This window comes from Cnephaeus nilssonii, assembly GCF_951640355.1.
Source record: "Cnephaeus nilssonii genome assembly, chromosome: 3".
In the NCBI taxonomy this organism is placed as follows: domain Eukaryota; kingdom Metazoa; phylum Chordata; class Mammalia; order Chiroptera; family Vespertilionidae; genus Cnephaeus; species Cnephaeus nilssonii.
This window is the reverse complement of record NC_137074.1, coordinates 54,444,466-54,467,283: the sequence shown is the minus strand read 5'-3', so window position 1 is coordinate 54,467,283 and position 22,818 is coordinate 54,444,466. Positions and strand designations below refer to the sequence as shown.

Here is a 22,818-nt window from a genome sequence, read left to right as displayed (position 1 = left end):
GTTAGGAGTGGGACACAGGACACTCATCCACCCTGGTCCTGGCCCCAGATTAGCACTGACCTGCAGGAAGGGAGCAGAAGAGACCTCATCCATCTGAAAAAGCTGAAGTTGGAGGCTGATCCTACAGGGAAGACATATGCATGAATATTGATGAAGGCTCTAGATATGCATCTAGAGTCCCAGTTTTAATAGAATATATATCTCCTGACACACATGCACAATTAGTACAATTTTTTTCCTTTTTCAGTCTAACCAAACAATATTCATTATAATATTCCCTGACAGCAGCCTGCTAAGGACTACGTACCCATATGTAGTTTCCAAAAATTTATTTCTAAATTCCAAATTCTCAAGAAAGAAACTGAATAAAGTGCTATAGAGAAAAAAGCATACGACTTGCTAACTTCAGTCCTATGAATTTAAAAAATTTTGATATTTTTTTCTTAGATTCCAACTATGTGTTAAATATGTGCTATAAAATCCCCTACTAGACCACACGCCCTTGGAAGATAGGAAGCACGTCTTCTTCATCTTGTAACACTCCCCACACCCACAGGGGCTGGCACTCAGGAACTTTTCCACGGGTTTGAATCCAATTGCTCACCGTGTAGAAATGTTAGAGCTGAAGTTTGAAGTGAGATTGTTGTTGATACTGACTAAATATACTGACATCAGACACACTAATTAGAATAGGGCTAATCAGCTTTTTAAAAATATATGTTTATTGATTTCAGAGAGGAAGGGAGAGGAAGAGATAGAAACATCGATGATGAGTGAGAATCATTGATAATTGCCACCTGCACGCCCCCTACTTGGTATCGAGCCTGCAACCCAGGCATGCGCCCTGATCAGGAATGGATCTGTGACCTCCTGGGTCATAGGTTGACACTCAACCACTGAGCCACACCAGCTGGGCCTAATCAACTTTTTTATTTTTTTATTTTTTTTTTTCAATTTTTTTATTAAGGTATTATATGTGTACATATCTTACCATTGCCCTCCCCACACCCCCCTCCCATATATGCCCCCACCCCCCCGAGTTTTGCATCCATTGGTTATGCTTATATGCATGCATACAAGTCCTTTGATTGATCTCTTATCTCCCCCACCTCTCCCTAACCTTCCCCTTGTAATTTGACAGTCTGTTTGATGCTTTACTGTCTCTGTATCTATCTTTTTGTTCAAGATTATAATGTTCTTTATTATCCATAAATGAGTGAGATCATGTGGTATTTTTCTTTCATTGACTGACTTATTTCACTTAACATAATGTTCTCCAATTCCTCCCAGGTTGCTGCAAATGATGAGAATTCCTTCTTTTTTATGGCAGCATAGTATTCCATTGTGTAGATGTACCACAGTTTTCTGATCCAGTCATCTGCTGACGGGCACCTAGGCTGTTTCCAAATCTTAGCTATGGTGAATTGTGCTGCTATGAACATAGGGGTGCATATATCCTTTCTAATTGGTGTTTCTAGTTTCTTCGGATATATTCCCAGGAGTGGGATTACTGGGTCAAATGGGAGTTCCATTTTCAGTTTTTTGAGGAAACTCCATACTGTTCTCCACAGTGGCTGCACCAGTCTGCAATCCCACCAGCAGTGCACGAGGGTTCCTTTTTCTCCGCATCCTCGCCAACACTTGTCGTTTGTAGATTTGTTGATGATAGCCATTCTGACAGGTGTGAGATGGTACCGCATTGTTGTTTTGATTTGCATCTCTCGGATAATTAGTGACGTTGAGCATGTTTTCATGTGTCTCTTGGCCTTCCTTCTGTCTTCTTTTGAAAAGATTCTATTTAGGTCTGTTGCCCATTTTTTTATTGGATCATTTATCTTCCTTTTATTAAGTTGTATAAGCTGCCTGTAGATGTTGGAGATTAAACCTTTATCAGTGATGCCATTTGCAAATATGTTCTCCCATGCAGTGGGCCTTCTTGTTGTTTTGTTGATGGTTTCTTTTGCTGTGAAAAAGCTTTTTATTTTGATGTAGTCCCATTTGTTAATTTTCTCTTTAGCTTCCATTGCCCTAGGGGCAGTGTCAGTGAAGAATTTCTTTTGGCATATGTCTGACATTTTGCTGCCTGTGGATTGCTCTAGTATTTTTATGGTTTCCCGTCTTATGTTTAAGTCCTGTATCCATTTTGAGTTTATTTTTGTGTATGGCGTAAGTTGGTGATCAAGCTTCATTTTTTTGCATGTATCTGTCCAATTTTCCCAACACCATTTATTGAAGAGACTGTCTTTATTCCATTGTATGTTCATGCCTCCTTTGTCAAATATTAATTGAGCATAGTGGTTTGGGTCAATATCTGGATTCTCTATTCTGTTCCATTGATCTATATGTCTGTTCTTGTGCCAGTACCAGGCTGTTTTGAGAACAGTGGCTTTGTAATACAGCTTGAAATCTGGTATTGAGATCCCTCCTACTTTATTCTTCTTTCTCAGGATTGCTGTGGCTATTCGGGGTCTTTTTTTATTCCAGATGAATTTTTGGAGAGTTCTTTCAAGGTCTGTGAAATATGCCGTTGGTATTTTAATGGGGAGTGCATTGAATCTATAGATTGCTTTGGGTAGTATGGACATTTTAATGATGTTGATTCTACCAATCCATGAACATGGTATGTTCTTCCATCTGTTTACGTCTTCCTCTATCTCTTTTTTCAGTGTCCTGTAGTTTTCCGTGTATAGGTCTTTTACCTCCTTAGTTAAGTTTATTCCTAGGTATCTTAATTTTTTTGGTGCGATGGTAAATGGGATTGCCTTTTTAGTCTCTCTGTCTGTAAGTTCACTATTGGTGTATAGAAAGGCCATAGATTTCTTGGCGTTAATTTTGTATCCTGCTACATTGCCGAATTCATTTATTAAGTCTATTAGTTTTTTGACGGAGTCTTTCGGATTTTTTATGTACAATATCATGTCGTCTGCAAATAAAGACAGCTTTACTTGTTCTTTTCCAATTTGGATGCCTTTTATTTCTTCTTCTTGTCTAATTGCAATGGCTAATACTTCCAGTACTATGTCAAACAGGAGTGGTGAGAGTGGGCATCCCTGTCTTGTTCCTGTTCTTAGGGGAAATGCCTTTAGTTTTTGTCCATTGAGTATGATGTTTGCTGTGGGTTTATCATATATAGCTTTTATTATGTTGAGGTATGAGCCATCTATTCCCACCTTGTTGAGAGTTTTTATCAAGAAAGGGTGTTGGATTTTGTCAAATGCTTTTTCTGCATCAATTGATATGACTATGTGATTTTTATCTTTCAATTTGTTTATGTGATGTATCACGTTTATTGATTTGCGGATATTGTACCATCCTTGCATTCCTGGGATAAATCCTACTTGGTCATGGTGTATGATCTTTCTGATGTACTGCTGGAGCCGATTTGCTAGAATTTTGTTGAGGATTTTGGCATCTATGTTCATGAGGGATATTGGTCTGTAATTCTCTTTCATTGTGTTGTCTTTATCTGGTTTTGGTATTAGGGTGATGCTGGCTTCATAGAAGGAGCTTGGAAGTGTTCCTTCCACTTGAATTTTTTGGAATAGTCTGAGGAGGATAGGTTTTAGTTCTTCCTTGAATGTTTGGTAAAACTCTCCTGTGAAGCCATCAGGCCCCGGGCTTTTGTTTGCCGGAAGCTTTTTGATGACTGCTTCAATTTCGTCCATAGTTATTGGCCTATTGAGCTGTTTAGATTCTTCTTGATTGATTTTTGGAGGGTTATATTTTTCTAGGAATATGTCCATTTCCTCCAGGTTGTCCAGTTTGTTGGAATAGAGTTGTTCGTAGTATTTTGTAACAATCCTTTGTATCTCAGCGGGGTCTGTTGTTATTTCACCTCTTTCATTTCTGATTTTGTTTATTTGGGTCCTCTCTCTTTGCTTCTTGGTGAGCCTGGCTAGAGGTCCATCAATCTTGTTTATCCTTTCAAAGAACCAGCTCTTGGTTTTGTTGATCTTATGTATTGTTTCTTTGGTCTCTATGTCATTTATCTCCGCTCTGATCTTTGTTATTTCCTTCCTTCTGGTTACACTGGGCTTTTCTTGCTGCTCTTTTTCTAGCTCTTTGAGTTGTAGGGTTAAGTAATTTATTACCATTGTTTCTTGTTTTTTGCAATAGGCCTGTAGAGCTATGAACTTCCCTCTCAAGACTGCTTTCGCTGTGTCCCATAGATTTTGGATTGTTGTGTTTTCATTGTCATTTGTTGCCATGATGTTTTTTATTTCTTCCTTGATCTCTCTGGTGACCCAGTCCTTGTTTAATAGCATGCTGTTTAGTCTCCATGTGTTTGATTTCTTTGGATTGTATTTATTGTAGTTGATTTCCAGTTTTATGCCACTGTGATCTGAGAAGATGCTTGATATAATTTCTATCTTCTTGAATTTGAAGAGACTTTGCCTGTGACCCAGCATATGGTCTATCTTTGAAAATGACCCATGTGCACTTGAGAAGAATGTATATTCTGTGGCTTTGGGGTGAAATGTTCTGAAGATGTCAATTAATTCCATCTGGTCTAGTGAGTCATTTAGGATTGCTGTTTCTTTGCTGATTTTTTGTTTAGAGGATTTGTCCAGTGGTGATAGTGGGGTATTAAAGTCTCCTACTATGATTGTGTTGCTATTAATCTCTCCCTTGATATCCTCCAGGAGTTTTTTTATGTATTTGGGTGCTCCTATATTGGGAGCGTATATGTTTACCAGAATTATTTCTTCTTGTTGGATTTCTCCCTTTAGTATTATGAAGTGGCCTTCCTTATCTCTTGTTATGGCATTTACTTTGAGGTCTATTTTGTCAGATATAAGTATTGCTACCCCAGCTTTTTTTTCATTTCCATTTGCCTGAAAGATATTTTTCCATCCCTTCACTTTCAATCTGTGTGAGTCTCTTGTTCTGAGGTGGGTCTCTTGTAGACAGCATATATATGGGTCGTGTTTTTTTATCCATTCAGCTACTCGATGTCTTTTGATTGGAGCATTTAGTCCGTTTACATTTAAAGTTATTACTGAAAGGTATTTGTTTGCAGTCATATCTATTTTTGTGTCTGTATTCCTTCTTACCTGTTTATTTCTTCTTTTTACAGTATTCCCTTTAGCAATTCTTGCATTGCTGGTTTGGTGGTGATAAACTCCCTGAGGCTTTTTTTGTCTGCAAAGCTCCTGATTTCCCCTTCAATTTTGATTGATAGTCTTGCTGGATATAGTATTCTTGGATTCAGTCCTTTGCTTTGCAACACTTTGTATACCTCCTTCCATTCACTTCTAGCTTGTTGTGTTTCTGATGAGTAATCATTTGACAATCTGATGGGTGTTCCTTTGTAGGTAACTCTCTGTCTCTCTCTTGCCGCCTTTAGGATTCTCTCTTTATCATTTATATTTGCCATTGAAATTATGACATGTCTTGGTGTGGGTCTTTTGGGGTTGATCCTGCTTGGGACTCTCTTTACTTGCGTAACTTTTATCTTTCCCATATCCGGGAAGTTTTCTGTCATTATTTCTTCAAATAGATTTTCTAATCCCTGCTGCTCTTCTTGTCCTTCTGGCAGCCCTATTATACGCATGTTACTTCGTTTCATGTTGTCCCGAAGCTCCCTTAGGCTTTCCTCCTGCTTTTTAATTTTTTTCTCCAATTGCTGTTCAGCTTGAGCTTGTTTCTGTACCTGATCTTCTAACTCACTAATTCGGTCCTCTGCTTCTTGTAGTCTACTGTTGAAACTTTCCATGGTGTTTTTGATTGTAGCTATATCACTTTTCATTTCTTCCTGATTCTTGCATAAGTTGTTGATTTTCTCATCCATCCGATGTATAAATTCCATGACCATTACTCTGAATTCCTTTTCGGTCATGTTGCAAGCTTCATTTTCACTAATTTCCTTTCTTGGCGACTCCACATTTTCTTTCCTCTGTGAGTTATTTCGTTTCCCCATTCTGGCTATTACCAGAAAGCTCAAGCTTCTGTTTGCGTGGACCTGGGCCGTGTGCTGTGGGGACTTCGCTCCACCCTAGTTTCACTGAAGTGCTCTGACACAAGGACGTGTGGCTGTCTTTGGTTGGTGGGAACCAGACTTGCCCAGGATCAGTGTCCCCAGTGTTCTGTGTGGTCTCGTGTGCACATTTAGAATCAGGGGCCCTGTCTGCACCACACTGTTGGTATGTGCCGAGAATGAGATCCTTAGCATGTGCCAGGAGTCAGAGTTTCCCTGTGTCTGCACCAAGACTCGAGTGTCAAAGTCTCTGTTGCCTTGTGTGGTTTCTCGTTGAGAATCAGGGTCCCTGTGTGTGCACGCACCAACAATTGGGGTCGCTGGCTCTTAGTGTGAATGCGCTGTGAGTCAGGGATCCCAGGCAGCTGTGTCCGGCGTGCCAAATTCCCTGAAGTGGAGCTGCGTCCTGTGTGTGCTCTCTCTGCTGAGCCAAACCGGCTAGAGCGCACTTTCTTAAAAACCTGAAGGTGAGCCGGCTCAGTGCACTCTCCCAAAGTCCCAGAAGGGGGGCGGAGTCCGTCCTGCGCGCCAAATTCCCCAAAGGGAAGCCCCTCTGTGCAGGCTCTTAAGAATCTCCGAAGGGGGAGCTGTGACCCGCGAGCCAAATTCCCCCAAATTCCCCGAAGGGGAGCCCTCTGTGCGCACTGACAGATTTCCCCGACGGGGAGCTGCTTCTGTCCCGTGCGCGAGCGCGCGCCAAGTTCCCTAAGAGGGAGCGCGTCCCTGCGCAAAGCTCGGCAGCTTGGGCTGGGGGCGGGTCTATCAGTTACTATGGCGCTGTCTGTGCGCGCTCCTGTGAGCAGCTTGGGCGAAGGGCGCGTCTATCAGTTACTATGGCGCTTTCCGCGCACCTGTGGGCGCTCAGCAGCTTGGGGGAGGGGCAAGTCTATCAGATACTATGGCGCTATCAGCGTGCCTGCGAGGAGGGGGATAGGCTCTTTGACTCACGGAAATCTGCCGGGAAGTCTGGATTCTTGTTGTTTGTTTGTCTGAAGCTGTGATAGCAGTTCTCTGTCCCCGGTGGCTGCAGGGTCCTGGTTTGTGTCAGAAGCCAGGATCCGCGTCTCAGGCAGCTCTGTTTCTCAAGATGGCGTGGTCTCTGCGTCCGCACCAGCCGCCGAGAAGTGTCCGCTTTGTGCGCGGGGCTCCGCCGTCTAGGGCTGCCCTGTTCGGGAGCCCCTTGGAAGACCTGCAGAATCTAACTGACCCTATCTCATACACACACACACACCACACACATCTACACTCTCCTCTATGGGTTCCTCACTCACACTCTCTCTCTCCCTACCTTCCTGCCGGTCGCCATCTTTTCCTCCAAGGTCCTAATCAACTTTTTTAAAAAACAAAACAAAAACTTTGTCCCTTCTTTGGTATGGGTTTTGTTTTGTTTTTAAATCTCATATAACGAATTACATATAACTTTAGGAAACCAAATCAAATGTCATTTTATACAATGTTCTTCTAAATTATACATATTTGCATTAATATTTACAATTGCAAATAGAAAGTTTCTAACATATTCTGATGTTGTCAGGAGGAAGCAAATAAACAAACATTCTATCAACTGACCTTTCTTACTTGTGGTCATTTGGGTTCTAAGTTATCTAAATTTTAGATGGAGACTGGCCTGAAATTTTATGTCATACCTTCCTGTGAATAGATTTCTGGGAATGATTTGAATTTCTTACGATCAAACTAACTCCCAAGAAAGTTAGAGGCAATCACTGATGTAACCACTTTAACATAAAATGCTACATTTTATTTAAAATATTATGTTAAATAAATATGTTATTTAAAACATATTCTGTCCCTTAAATTAGTTGGTATAAGGACCTCTTGTTCGCATGACTTTTCTAAAGCATTGTTATTGTTTCTTAAACACCCTCACAGACACACCCACAAATAATGTTGAATCAGAGAACTGTGGCCCAGTCAAGGTGACACAAAAAATTAACCATCGCAGGGAGGCTTCACAGAGGAGGGTGGCCTTTGAAGGATCCTGAACTGAGAGACCTGGGTTTTCCTCACAGGTCACCCCGAGGGCCTGAGTAGGGCATGTCTTCACTCTGGGATTTACTGCTCTCCCTTCTACTCCACCATTTTTACCAAAGGTCCTCGAAAGCAATATTCTTAATGTGCATGTGACTTCAAGTGTATGAAGTGCATTTCTTTCAAAAATATACATCAAATTGTTCTAATTCTGAAGAATGTTTTCTTCCATTTGCCTGCATTGCTGTGGTTCATTTAGTTAGGACTTAGAATTAATTGCTTTATTTTAAATCAGGGCATCATAGAATTTTGTTGAAAAGGGCTCTCAAATGTATGTTTTTAAATAGCTTTATTGTTGAGAAATAACTGAAATCACCGTAGAGTATTGATTATACTTTCTTACGATTATATTCTTGATGCTCTGACATTTGGGGCCTTGATCCTAGAGACAGCAAAGAACTCCCCTGTGAACACCCCTTTGATATACAAATCAACCAAACCAGAGCCCACACCCCCAAATTCTCACACAAAGAGCCAATAGGCCCCTGCCCTAAATCATGCTGGGGCCACATACCAGACAACTAGAGACCACCCCTATATATTCTTTTTGCCTGGTTTCTTTCACTCAGCGTAATTATATGCGTTTCATCCATGTTATTGTATGTTCCTTTTATTACTGAGTATTTTATTGTAGGAGTACACTGGCTAGTTCATATAGCAGGTATATGTTTAACTTTTAATAACCTGCCAAACTGTTTTACAAAGTGATTGTATTATTTTATTTCCACCAGTAGTATACAATAATTCTAGTGGTTGCTCCACATCCTTGCCAACACTTGGCATGATCAGTATTTTTAATTTTAACTCCTCTAATAGGTGTGTAGTAGTATAATATTGTGGTTTTAATTTGTATTTCCTAATCACTAATCATGTTGAGCATCTTTTCATATGCTTATGACTTTCCATATAAGTATTTTATTTTATTGTTTTACTGATTTTTAGAGAGGGAGAGGGAGAGGGAGAGGGAGAGGGAGAGGGAGAGGGAGAGGGAGAGAGAGAAACATCAATGGGTGAAAAATACAGTGATAGGTTGCCTCTTGCACATGTCCCAACTGGCGATTGAACCCACAACCTAGGTATGTGCCCTGACTGGGAATCGAATCCATGACCTTCTGGTTCACAGGATGATGCTCCAACCACCTGAGCCACACAAGCCAGGGCTCATATAAATATTTTAGAGTCTGCTTGCTAACTTCCACAAAAAAGGCAACAGAGATTTTTATTGGGATTATGTCGAATCTATAGAGCAATTTGGGGAGAATTAATGTCTTAAGAATATTGAATCTTCCAATTCATGAACTTAGTACATGTCTTCATTTATTTCTTTCATTTCCTCTTTACTTTCTTCTCATAAATGTTTTTGTTTTCCTCTTCTAGTCTGTAAATATGGTGAATTACATAGAATAATTCAGAATGTTAAACCAACCTTGAATTCCTGAGATAAACTTATTTGGTTACAATGTATTATCCTTTTTATATTTTTTTATTCAACTTGGTAAAACTTCGTTACAAATTTTTGTATCTATGGTCATGAGGGATATTGGTGTGTAGTTCTCCAAAAAGTTTGCATAGAATTTATATTCTTTCTTCCTTAAATGTTTGATAGGTTTCATTAGTGAAGCCATCTGAGTTTTCTTTGTGGGAAGGTTTTAATGACAAGTTTAACTTCTTTACTAGATGGCTTATGTAGCTTTATCTTTCTTCTAGAATGAACTTTGATAGTTTGTCTCTTTCAAGGAATTTTTCCAATCCATCTAAGTTGTCATATATATTGGCATAAAGCTGTTTAATAATATTTCTTTATTTTCCTCTTAATATCTATAGATTTTCTAGTAATGTCCTCTCCATCACTCCTGATATGGGTTATTTTTTACCTTCTCTCCTTTTATTACGATCACTCTGGATAAAGTTTGTCAACTGTATTGATATCACATAACCAGTTTCTTGTTTTATTTGCATTCTCTACTTTTTTCTGTTTTATATAATATTGATTTCTATTTTTATCTTCATTGCTTCTTTGTTTCTCTTATTTGGGTTTAATTTTCTCTTCTTTCTCTAGTTTTCTTAAGTTGGAAGTGGGGGGTCATTGATTTAAGACCTTTCTTCTTTTCTAATATGAACATTTGATGCTATAAACTTCCTTCTAAGTACCGAATTAGCTGCATCCCACAATTTTGATGTTATATTTTCATTTTCATTCAGTTTGAAATATTTTGTAGTGTTACTTATTATTTCTTCTTTGAACCCTGAGTTATTTCATTTATTTACTTGATTTAGCATCGTTTAGTGTTCTTAGTCATTTAGTGTTTTTTAGTTTCTAAATATTTGGGGATTTTTCAATACTAGATATCTTTCTGGTATTTATTTCTAACTTACTTCTCCTTTGGTCAGAGAACATACTTTGTTCTTGAATTTACTTGAATACCTTTAAATATATCGAGACTTTTTATGTCCTGAAAATATGGTAAATATTTCATTTATATTTAAAAAGAACATATATTCTTCTGTTAGGTGGAATGGTCTATAAATCTTAGTTTATCCAGGTTTGTGGATAATGTTATTCAAGCCTGCTAATGTCTTACCAATGTTAAGCCTACTTGTTTTTATCAATTATTGAGAGAGGTATTGAAACCTCTTATTTTAAATTTTTCTATTTCTTGTTATACCAGGTTTTACTTCATATATTTTAAAGCTCTATTTTTAAGTGCATAAAGGTTAAGATTTTTTATGTCCTCTTCATGAATTTTTTACTTTATCTTCATGAAATAATCCTTTTTTTCTGGTAATATTCTTTTCTCTAAAATCTATTTTGCCTGATAGTAATATAGTCACTCCAGCTTTGTTTTGATTAACATTATTGTATCTTTTCCCATTTTTTTATTTTTAACTTATTTTGTGACTTTATATTTAAAGTAGGTTTCTTGTAGGTATCATATAGTTATATCATGCATTTTTATTCAATCTGAAAACCTCAGTGTTTAGATCACTTTATTGAGAGTGTTTAGACCGTTTATTTTTAGTGTGATTATTGATATGGCTAGGTTTATATAAACTTCCTTGTTATGTGCTTTTTGTTTGTCCCATATGCCCTTTATTATATTTTCTACTTTTTCTGCTTTATTTTGATTTGAGTATTTTAAAATTCAATTTTATCTCCTTTATTGGCTTACTAGCTATAACTCTTTGTTATTTTTTAATGGTTGCTTTAGAGTTTGTAGTACACATTTTTAACTTATCACAGTCCACGTCTAAGTGATATTATAGTACTTCACATAAAGCATCAGAAAGTTAAAACAGTGTATTTCCATTTCTTCCCTCCTGGCTCTTGTGCTATTGTTATCAACCATTTTACTTCTACATGTCTTATAAATCTCACAAGTAATTTTTTTATCATTTATGTGCATGTCATATCCCCCGCCCCCCAGACTATAAGCTACTTGAAAATGGAATTCATATCTGTCAGTGTTGGCATTTAATTGGTGCTCAAAACACATTTCTTCAATGGATGCTAAAAGAGAAAGAGGAAGGTGGTGGCAAAATGGCTCTGCTGCTTACCAAGGTGAAGCCCGGGACTGGCCCGACCAATGTAGAAATACACAATGGCAGCAACACACATGTTGATCAAAGTGTAGACCCACTGGATCACAAACATGATGACAAGAGACCCAACGGCCTGTGGAAACAGTAGGAAAGGCAAGTCACCTAATGGTTTATCACATTGTAGGCAAACCACAAGGCTAGTCCCTCTCATCAACCTTTGATCACTATAAAAGTCTGCTTAATTGAAGTTCACCCATAATTTAAAAAAAAAACACACCTCACTTAAGCAGATATTTGAGAAGATACCCTCTGAAAGTACCCTCTAATCAAAACTATCAATAAATAGTTATAGTCTCCTAGTTCCTTGTCCTATTCCTCCCTAGAAGAAACAAAGTGAAATTATGCTAATTTGGTATACCTAGAAATTTAGTGACCCAGAGGTTATCAGAAATGCTTAATTATTTTACAAGTAGCCCACTGATTAAAATAAATGCTGCACTAAATGCAATCTTGCCATTTGTAGTCTTGCCTAAATTCTAATATAACAGGTAGTTAAATGACATTGCTCCTGATTAAGACTCTCCTCTTTCCTTCCCACAGCCCCAACCCTGAGATCACACACGTCTCCAATTGTCCTTGAATTATGTCACAAGGACAATTGAGATAGAAATGAAACTACTCACCCCCAACAGGGAGACCCAGGGGTTGCACATGCGAGCGTAGAAAGAAGTAGTTCTGCTCTGGATATCTTGTTCCTGAAGCCTAGACTTCAGGAAGAAATCTAAAAAATAAATGAGCCAAATCCTTATTACCAATCTGTTACCAAATCCTCTTATATTTTTATGAACAAATACTTACAAGCTCATCTTCTCAACCTAAAGACAACTTCCACTCACTTCAACCATTAACTTTCATTCTCCTACTCTCTGATGTAACACGTTTACAATCTCTCCTCTCAAAGGAGAGCTTTCATATCCTCTCATCGCCAAATATTCCAACCTATTTGCATCTGAACCATCTCTTCTGCCTTCCCTCCTTGTCCGGTGGATGAACAGTCCCAGCTCCTGTGTAAGGCCCATCCTCTGCTTATGCTCTGCTTGAGAATTTTGCTTTTGCATCGTTGATTTTTCCATCCTATACGGAACCATTACCATTAAATATAAATACCCTACACTGCAATTTCTCCCACTGAAGCAAGTACCTTCTGGTCAACCCCTAGCTACTGCCCTATTCCTTTGTCTTCCTTATAGCAAAACTCCTCAAAAGAATTGCCTATATATTATTTACCTCCCATTATTTCCTCAACCCACTCATAAGATTGTAAGATTCCACTAAAACTACTCTTCCTAAGTTGCCAATGACTTGATCTTTTCAAATTCAATGGTCACTCCCAGGCCTCATCCTATGAGGCCTTTCAGACAGCATCTGACACATGTGATCACTTCCAGCTTATTGAAACACTTCCTTTTCTTGCTTTCTAGGATGCTTCATTCTCCCAGCTTTCCTTCTATCTCGGTGACCACTTCTTCTCAGTCTTCTTTACTGGCTCATGTTCCAAACCCCAAATATTGTAATATCCCAACATTCATTCAGTCCTCAGCACTCTTTTTCCCCCAATATATACTAACTCCTAGGATATCTCATCTAGTCCCATGGCTTTAAATACTATCTATATATTGATGATTCAAATTTACATCACCCTTGATCCTTGAATTAAAATTTTGAATATCTAGGTTTCTTTTCAATAGCTCCTCTTACATGGCTAACAAGCACCTCAAACCTTAGCACAGCTAAAGCAAAAATCTATTCTTCCCAAGTCGTCTTCGTCTGAATAAATGACACCACCATTTACTCAAATATCTATGATTCATCCTTGACTCCTCTTTTCCTCACACCTACACCTAGTCCATCAGTAAATCCTCTAGACTCTACCATCAAATATATTCAGAACTTGACTACTCCTCACTATACAATTCATTGCTCCATTAAAATGCCCTCTTCTCAGAGAGTCCTTTCCTGACAAACATATCTGAAACAGAACGCCCTCTCCCCACCTAGTCTCTCTCTATTCCATCACCCCACTTTATTATTCACCATAGTACCTGGCATTACAGTGTATATTTGTGTGTTTGTTATGTACCTTCCCCTACTAGAGTGCAAGCTCAATGATAGCAGAGGCCCATGTCTAGTCAGTATGTTCTCCAGCACCTTGAACAGTGCTTACAATGTAGTAAATGTTCCATTCATGTGGTTAAATGAATGAACAAACCATCCTAGCCCCAGAGAAATCTTTATTCTCTCTACATCTGCCTTCCTTCATCATGTGCTGCCAATTATTATATTTATCTTTTATACCTGAGCGCAAGGACTCATATCTATCTCTAAATGCCAAATCTAGACATTTAGAAGTTCATGTATAGGAAGAGCTCAAAAAATGTCTCCCTATTAATTGTGGATTGAAATAAACTCTGCCAAGCATTATGATTAATTTGAATTGATGGCTCTGCTACTTTTTAAAAAAAGAAATAATACTGTTATACTTCCATTAATTAAATTGTATAATTTTAACATGTTCAATTCATGATTCATTTTTTTCAGCCATTGGCTTAGTGAAATACAATTGCCCTCTTGTTCCTCTAAGAAGGAACACTATTGGTTAAGGACTTAGATTTTTGCCTCTCTGAGATTTGCCAAATGTTAAGCTCACCTTTTCATACTTGATCTTGATCTTGCACAATATCAATTACACTGTACCTAGGGGGAGTGTGTGTGTGTGTGTGTGTGTGTGTGTGTGTGTGCACGCGAGAAACTCAGGAGAAAGTAGGAAGGGGTGTGTCCTGCAGGCAAGCACAATGCAGTTTTATCCATCAGCAATGTGAGGGAGAATTCGTGCAAGGATGCTCAATGACTTTGAATAGGTCTCCCAGTACAGGCAAACAATATGGTTCAAAATCCTTCCAAATGACTAAAGGAATTTTTTCTCTTGTCAAGGATTTTGCTGGAAGAAACAAGCCTTGTGAATTATTGGTAGAAGGGGACATTTTTCATATTAGAAATTCTAGAGTAACGACCAGGAAGGCAACTTAACTTTTCAAGTTTTAGTTGCAAAACAAACAAGTAAACAGAACCATGCATCAGGCATGTTAAAGATATCAAATATAAAAAACATAGTAAAAATAATACTAAAGTGTCTTTTGAAATATAATGGTATGTCTAACAAATTCAATGTTCACAAAATCCATGCAGATATAAACACACTAAACATGAAGGGTGAAAACAATTATGTTAATTTTTAAAATCATGAATTTAAGTAATTTTATAGACATTAGGAAACTAAATATTAAACTATCTCTATAAATGCACCTCATGTCTTTATCAGAATTCATAAACACAGTTTTAGTTAGCATGCACAAACCGAGAATGTGCACGGATGCAGTCCTCAAACGATCCTGTTTCAAGTCCAGGTGGTCTTTTATCATGATAATGAAATTCTTTCAACTGCTTTCCAAATGCTGTACATTTCAGTTATTTCTAACTTGATTATGCAATTCCCCCAAATAGATTTACTAAGCCAGGGCAATTAAACAGGTTTATAGTCTTTGTTACATCTTTTTTTAAAAATTTTTATTGATTTTTAGAGAGGAAGGGAAAGAAAGAGAGAGAAACATTGATTAGCTGCCTCCCACACATGCCTCAACTGGGGATCAAACCCACAACCTGGGCATGTAACCTGACCAGGAATTGAACCTGCATGGGACGACCCTCCAACCAACCAAGCCACACCGGCCAGGGCTCTTACTACATCCTGAAAGATCATTATCCAGAAAGAATGAACCAGAGGGAACTTTCAGCTATGAAAAGGTTGGCGAATCCTTTCCATAAGAATTAAGTATTCAACTAGACAAAATAAACAAAAACAATCATTCAGGGCTCCAGAAATTTACCAAATGGAGACAACAAATTAAGAAGTGTTTATTTTCAAAACTGTTGAAGCTAAGGGTAAGAACCTTGAGAGTCTATGACCTTCTTGCCCGGGCTGCTCCCATCCCTGCCCTAGTTCTTAGCAGCATGGATCTGGTCAGAAACCAGCAAACTTATGGGTTAGCCTTTATAAGCTAAATGTGGTGAGCACAGTAGAAAACTGAATGGGGAAAGCCTCAGCTTTGCTAGCCTGAGGGTGCAGACCCACCTGGGGGAGCATTGGACCCGCAGAAGTCTAAGGGGGAGGTCCTAGAAATGAGAGAGCCATGGAAGAACTATCGCTCCCCACATTTCCCTGGCTGACTCCTAAACTATCCCCCAACTGCTGGGGAGACCCAAGAGAGCCTGGCAAAAAGTAAAAGCCGGGGGGGACTGGAGAACTGGCTGCAACTTTGACCGCTTTTCCTAACCCACAGACAGATCCATTGGCAGAGGGTGGAAGCTTTATGGGGCCCTGTAAACACAGCGGCAACCCCCAAGGAACCCAGGCTAAAAATTAGAAATAAGAATAAAAAACTGAGTACAGCCATCAGCAGCCACACACCACAGGGGAAACCGATCCCACAGTTCAAATCCAGACAATTTGCTAAAACAAACCAACAAAAACTCAGAAACGTACATCAGAATCGGGAGTTGCAACAGTACAGTATATTATCTAAATTGTCCCGTTTTCAACCAAAAATTACAAGACATGCAAAGAAATAGAAAACTGTGGCCCAGGCTCAGGCATAAAAGCAATCAAAAGAAACTGAGTGGAGCCACATGTTGAGTTTAACAGACAAAGACTCCAAAACAGCTAGTATAATATACTAGTATATGTTCAAAGAATCAAATAAAAACACAATGTCAATGACTTAAGGAAAAATGGTGGCAATGGCGTTCAAAATGAGGACTATCAATAGAGACATATCAACAATAAGAAAGAACCAGATGAAAATTCTATTGCTAAAAAGCACAATAACAGAAATGAAAAATTTACTAGATAGCTTCAACAGCAAATTCAACATGACAGAAGACAGAATCAGTGAAACATAAAGATAAATCAGTGATTTTTAACCCTTTTCATCTCGTGGCACATATATTACCAAAATTCTGCAGCACGCCAAAAACTATATTTCATATTTTGAACATCTGACAAAAAATAGGTATAATTTTGATTCATTCACACCAAACAGCTATTGTTGTGTTGGCTGTTAACATTTTTTATTTGACAATCTAAGGGAAAAGAGATCAGTGCCCCTGACTAAATAGTCAGGTGTTGCATGTCTAAAATTTTGGGGGGTACATCAGTTGAAAATCGCTGGTTAAAATAAACAACCCCAGTTGAAAATCACTGATATAGATCAATAGAAATTATCCAAACTATAGAACAGACAGGAATAGATGAAAGAAAAAGAAACTAAGCCTCAGAGACCTGGGAAAGAATGTCAAGTGTACCAACTAATGTGTGAAGGTAGTCCCACAGGGATGGGCAGGGGGTGGGAGGGGGGAAGGAAAGGACAGAAAAAAAATATTAAAGAAATAATGGCTAAAAACCTCCCAAATTTGATGAAAAATTTTAATCTACAGATCCAGAAGGAATGAATCCACTGACATTGGTTCAAGCAATGTGTACATTACGTGATTACCACAGACCCACTTCTATCTTTATTTAAGCTCTTGACAGCTTAATAGATATGCAGTATCTTAAAAGTGGTTGAATTTGTGTTCATTTAATCAACATCATGCCCTAGTTCATAAAACATACTGACAGCAAGCATCCACTTTTTAAAGTGAGACAGACCCGAGTTCAAATTCTGGCTGGTTTGTATCTTGAACAAGTGTTTAACTTCTCTAAGCCTCTGTAAAAAGATAGTAACAGCCCTGGCCGGTAATGGCTCAGTTGGTTGGGCATGATCCTGTGCACTGAAAGGTTGTCAGTTGGATTCCCTGTCAGGCCGGGTTGTGGGTTCAATCCCCAGTAGGAGGAGTGCAGGAGGCAGTTATCAATGTTTTGCTCTCACATCAATGTTTTTTTCTCTCTCCCTTTCCCTTCCTCTCACTCTAAAAATCAATAATAATAAAAAAAGATAGCCTGGCTGGTGGTGCTCAGTGGTTGAGCATCGACCCATGAACAAAGAGATCACCAGTTCAATTCCCGGCCAGGACACATGCCCTAGTTGCGGGCTTAGTCCCCAGCAAGAGGCAGCTGGTCAATGTTTCTCTCTCATCGATGTTTCTATCTCTCTATCCCTCTCCCTAAAATAAAATATATATGTATATATATGTACACACACACACACACACACACACACACACACACACACACAGATATCCTACCTAATAAAATGGTAATATGTAAATTACCATCACTCCGCTACACCCACGATTGGGCCAGCGGGAGGCGCAGGGGGCGGGACTCAGGGTGGCCCGGGTAGCCGATTGGGCCAGCGGGACGCTGAGCTCGCATCGCCAGCAGCAGCGCGAGCTCAGCATCTGCGCCATGGCTGCTGCGGAACAGAAGGGGCCTCTGGGGCAGCGAGCTCACATCCCGCCGCAGACCATCAAAAGCGGGGGAGCTGGGTGCCTGTCTGCTCCAGCACCAGGCCTTTCGGAAGCCTCCCGCGCCAGAGGCTTCCGAAAGGCCTGGTGCACCAGCGGACAGGCACCCAGCTCCCCCGCGATCGAAAGCGAAAGCATGTAGGGGACCCTACACGTGCATGATTCAATCATGCACTGGGCCTCTAGTATATATTTATATGTTAACAATGCCTAATGCTGAGCTTAGATGAGACAATCTGTGTTAATTGCTTCTCTCAGTGTCAAGAACATGGGACATGCTCAGTAAATGCTGCCTATTTTTAGCTACTAACATTATTTAACACTTAAAAATAAAAGTCGGTTTGTTGAGTGGACAATAAATGAGCCTGGGAATTGATTTTTCTAATGTAAACTACATATTCATCTCTTCTGACCTCTGCTTAATAGAATCTGGATTCTGACCTTCCTGTTTTTAAAAATAATATGCTTTGGAAGGTATGCTTTTATCAGTTGTGTTTGTCTGAATAATTGTTTCCTTCTGCGGCACTGTTGTTCAAATGTTTTTTATTTCCATTTAATCAGATCCTTTTTATCTCTGATGACGTCTTTAATAGTCAGGAATATTTCTCTTGCACAGCTGTTATAAATAAGGAATTCGTGGCTGTATAAGGCGTAACATACAGCCCCAAGTTAATTTTGGGGGCCCATTTGCTCTCCATAGCATTTATTCAGTAGCAATTTGATTCCTACTATTTCATGGCATCTGGTTTGTCACAGATTAGGTTCTTATGACAGTTTACACTTTCTATTCTACTGATCAATGTTTAAATTTTTTAGACAATATTTGTTCAAATGTTCATCAATTTCACTAGCTTTTACTGACTGTTTGTTGGGTGCCATGTGTCGGGGGCCATGTGGGAATACTGTGATGACTACAAGGTGGAAAGACGTGGTTTATGACTAAAGGAAGCCCACAGTCTGAAGGCACAGGAATGAAACTAGTATTTCTTTTCCTTAAGACAGACAGGTGAGCCCTGGCCAGTTTGGCTCAGTGGATAGAGCGTTGGCCTGTGGACTCAAGGGTCCCGGGTTCGATTCCGTCAAGGGCATGTACCTTGGTTGCGGGCACATCCCCAATAGGGGCTGTGCAGGAGGCAGCTGATCGATGTTTCTCTCTCATCGATGTTTCTAACTCTCTATCCCTCCCCCTTTCTCTCTGTAAAAAATTAATAAAAATAAAAAAAAGACAGACAGATGAGCGGGGCTGAAGACAAACTTATAAACACATGTGATCTGAATGTGTAAGACAATGTGATAATTATTTATACTTCCTGTATGAATCAAATGTTATGCTTGCACAGCAGGGGAACCAGGTAATCCTTCTCAGAGGGCATAAAAATGGGTCTGAAAAGTCAGATGGGTTTTAAACACGAAGTCCGAGTTTTCCAGATGGAGAAGGGGGAGGTGAAGCAATTTGAGGAGGCAGAACAGCATACACCAAGGCAGGAAGGAATGAAGAACATGATGTGTTCAGGGCACTCGTCTGGGTGGATCTGCAAGTTAAGTGCAGGAGTTGTCATGAGAAAAGTGGCCAGGAAGGTAGGTCAGGATTGTAAAGAACCTTGAAGATCACACCACGGATCTTGGACTTTCTGTGGAAGGCATCAGTTCTGGTGAAGGTTTTTAACTAAGAGACACATGATGAGGGTTTTATTTCAGAAACATCATTCAGTGGACAATAATGAGAAGGAGAAGCAGGATGTGGGGAAGTTTGGGGGCAGGAGACTGGTTGGGAGACTTAACAAGAGTCTGGGTGCTAGATGATGAGGGTCTATACGAAGGCAAAGCAGCATGGACGGAGGAGAGGGCGTGGTCAATAGCTATGATATTTCTCAACTGGGCGACTGGGTAGCAACCACTGCAGTGATTTAACATGGCAAGCTGGCTGTAAGTCTCTTCTGAAAACCCAGTGAGAGGACAGAAAGGGAATTAAATAGGTATAAATCCACAGACACGAGGAGAATGAGAGAGGAAAGATAAAAACAGGTCTTGGAAGATGAAAAGGTGACAGAGGAGCAGTAACAGACTGGGCTGAGCAGAGGGGACGAACTCTAGAGCCTGCAGGTGAGGTGCTGGTCAGAAGCAGCCCAATGCACCCCACGGACTCCAGCAAAGTTCAGGACCAGGAAGTACCATGTCCCTGGGAAGAGGTAAGGTACAGGGGGTTAGTCGTAAAACTATTTACGAAACAGTTGGGCCCTAGCTGGTTTTGCTCAGCGGTTAGAGTATGAGCCTGCAGACTGAAGGGTCGCTGGTTCGATGCCAGTCAAGGGCATGGACCTCGGTTGTAGGCTTGATCCCTGGCCCTATTCCAGGCGAGGCGTGTGCAAGGAGGCAACCAATTGAGCAGGAGGCAACCAATCGATGTGTCTCTCTCATATCCATGTTTCTCTCCATCTCTCCCCCTCCCTTCCATTCTCTCTAAAAAATCAATGGGAAAAATATTCTCGGGTGAGGATGAACAACAACAAAAAGAAACAGTTGGACACAGAGATGCTCTGCCCAGTGGTAACAACTCCTTCTTTGCCCGATCCCCTTCCCAGGGGGGAGTTCCTCCAAAGAAATCAAACCACAGAGTGCCTACATGCAGGATACCAGGCACAGCAAGGAGTAGGGAAGTTGAGCTAGAAACTGGGGAATTAAATGAAAGCTTATATCCTAAACAGTGGGGAGCCCCCAACTCCCTTACCTTACCTTGCTCGCTGACTGAAAGCCGCCATCGGGGTGACCCCCAGGCAAGAGATTAAGTGACTCTTCTGCGGAGGAACTGAGGAGCCCCGAGAAAGCCTCCAGAAGATGGTTACAGGTGGGGTCCTCTGTGAAGAAGCCAGTTTACTCCCTAATCATTCTACAGCAAGGCTCCCAAGGAGCAAGCCCTGCCTAGTGTGCTCTTTAGGGCTTCACTTCTAAGTATGAAAAGAAATAAAAACTTCAACAGACATGTTAGTGAAGCGTCTAATAAGAGAGAGAGAGAGAGATCAAGCCAAGGAGATAAGGATCTAGAGAACACAGGACAGACAGTAAAAGGAGAGAAAAGACTTTAAAGGGAGAATAAGTAATATTACCAGAAAGATAAGATAAACCATTTTACCCATGAAACAAGAATAAGATGATGCTCAATTTTTTTTTAAGGGACAAGGACGAATTAGGTTACACCCAAGAGCTCTTGGAAATTGAAAACAGGACAATTATGGCATAGCCCGAAGGTTGCCACCCAATCTCCTCTTCTTCCTTAGGAAAATGACTACACAATGCCATGTGAAGCAGCAATATGACCAGCCAAAAAGACATTTCCCAGCCTCCCCTCTGAGAATAGCTGGGAAGGCTACTGAGTCAAGCTCAGGGCTACGCAGCCAGGGACAACACGCACAATTATACGTCAGAGCAGCCTAACGGACCATCACTGCGGCAGGCCCCAAGGTCTAGACAGTGCAGCCTGCTGCCCATGGATCCTGAAAGCCCTGGGTGCTGGAAGCAGGAATGTAGGCATCCTGCAGCTACCATCATGCTTCCAGAGAGTTCCTCAAAGTCCCCATTTCTTTGCATTTCCAGTTCCCATGATAAGGAGGGCTTATCCGATTAGCAGAGTTTGGGTCTTGTGCCTGAACTCTGGCTGCAGGAGAGGTTGGAAAACTGATATCTGACATTTTGTTTTGAGTGTGAAAGGCTTGCTTTGCCTCCCACCAAGACTCATAACATTGGAAATTCTTCAAACATAGGGAGGTCACTCAGTGCTGGGCAGGCAAAAAGAAGGAGGAGGAGGAGGAGGAGGAGGAGGAGGAGGAGGAGGAGGAGGAGTAGGAGGAGGAGGAGGAGGGGGAGGAGGAGAAAAAGTCTACTCTAATATTGTATCTAAGAAATCTCTTGTATCCTGGATCCAAGACAGCAGCCTGCAGCAGGCCTAGAGACAGACAGCCTAGAGTGGAACAGTCAGGCAGTCCAGAGCAGAACAGTAGAGCAGCCGTGGGCCAGAGGAGAACACAGATGGATATGACAGATTTCTGAAGAATTTGAGCATTTGGAAAATAACATGGAGAGGCATTTGACATATCTGCCAGAGCATTTAGAGAATAATTGATGACCCAAAAAAAGCAAATTTAAAAAATGCAATTATTAACTCTAGGAAACAGAAAATGTTGGACAAAAAAGGAAATGTAATTATAGTAGAGTATATGGCTCAGAGTTAAGCAATATTTACTTAATTATGATAATATGAATACTAGATATTAAGCTAATCAAAACAGTGACAGAATTACACGGGGACATTGAATGAGACGTCAGAGTGGTATACATGAGTTAAATCTTCATTTACCATTAACGGGAAGTCAAAAGATGATATCTGAAACTGACTTATCAAGAAGCAGTAATAGCCCTGGCCAGGTGGCCTAGTTGGTTGAGCAACATCCTGTACACCAAAAAGGTTGTGGGTTTGATTCCCGGTCAGGGCACATACCTAGGTTGTGGGTTCAATCCCCAGTCAAGGCACATACAGGAGGCAACCGATAGATGTTTTTTTCTCTCTCTCTCACTGTCTATAAAATTAATAAAAAACATATCCTCCCATGAGGATTTTTTTAAAACTAGCAATACAAATATATTATTTAGTAACATTAAGGCTAACAGAAGAAGCACCTTTTTGGGTGAAAGTGGGATTTCCCAGGGTGAGACCAGGGGATGGAGAAGGATAAAGG

General features: G+C 40.1%; 1 protein-coding gene across 2 annotated transcripts in view; it reads right to left on the bottom strand.

The window, feature by feature from the left end:
• Positions 1 to 22,818, bottom strand: part of SLC12A8 (solute carrier family 12 member 8) — a 143,244-nt gene that overhangs the window by 4,104 nt on the left and 116,322 nt on the right. Inside the window, exons 11-13 of one of the 2 annotated variants that reach the window (XM_079767158.1) lie at positions 12,250 to 12,347; positions 11,582 to 11,699; positions 61 to 121 (exon numbers count right to left, since the gene is read on the bottom strand). In XM_079767158.1, coding sequence (XP_079623284.1) covers positions 61 to 121; positions 11,582 to 11,699; positions 12,250 to 12,347 — 277 coding nt within the window. Of the gene's footprint in view, positions 1 to 60; positions 122 to 8,631; positions 8,958 to 11,581; positions 11,700 to 12,249; positions 12,348 to 22,818 lie in introns of those variants that run through there. The other variant, XM_079767157.1, reaches the window with a different exon arrangement.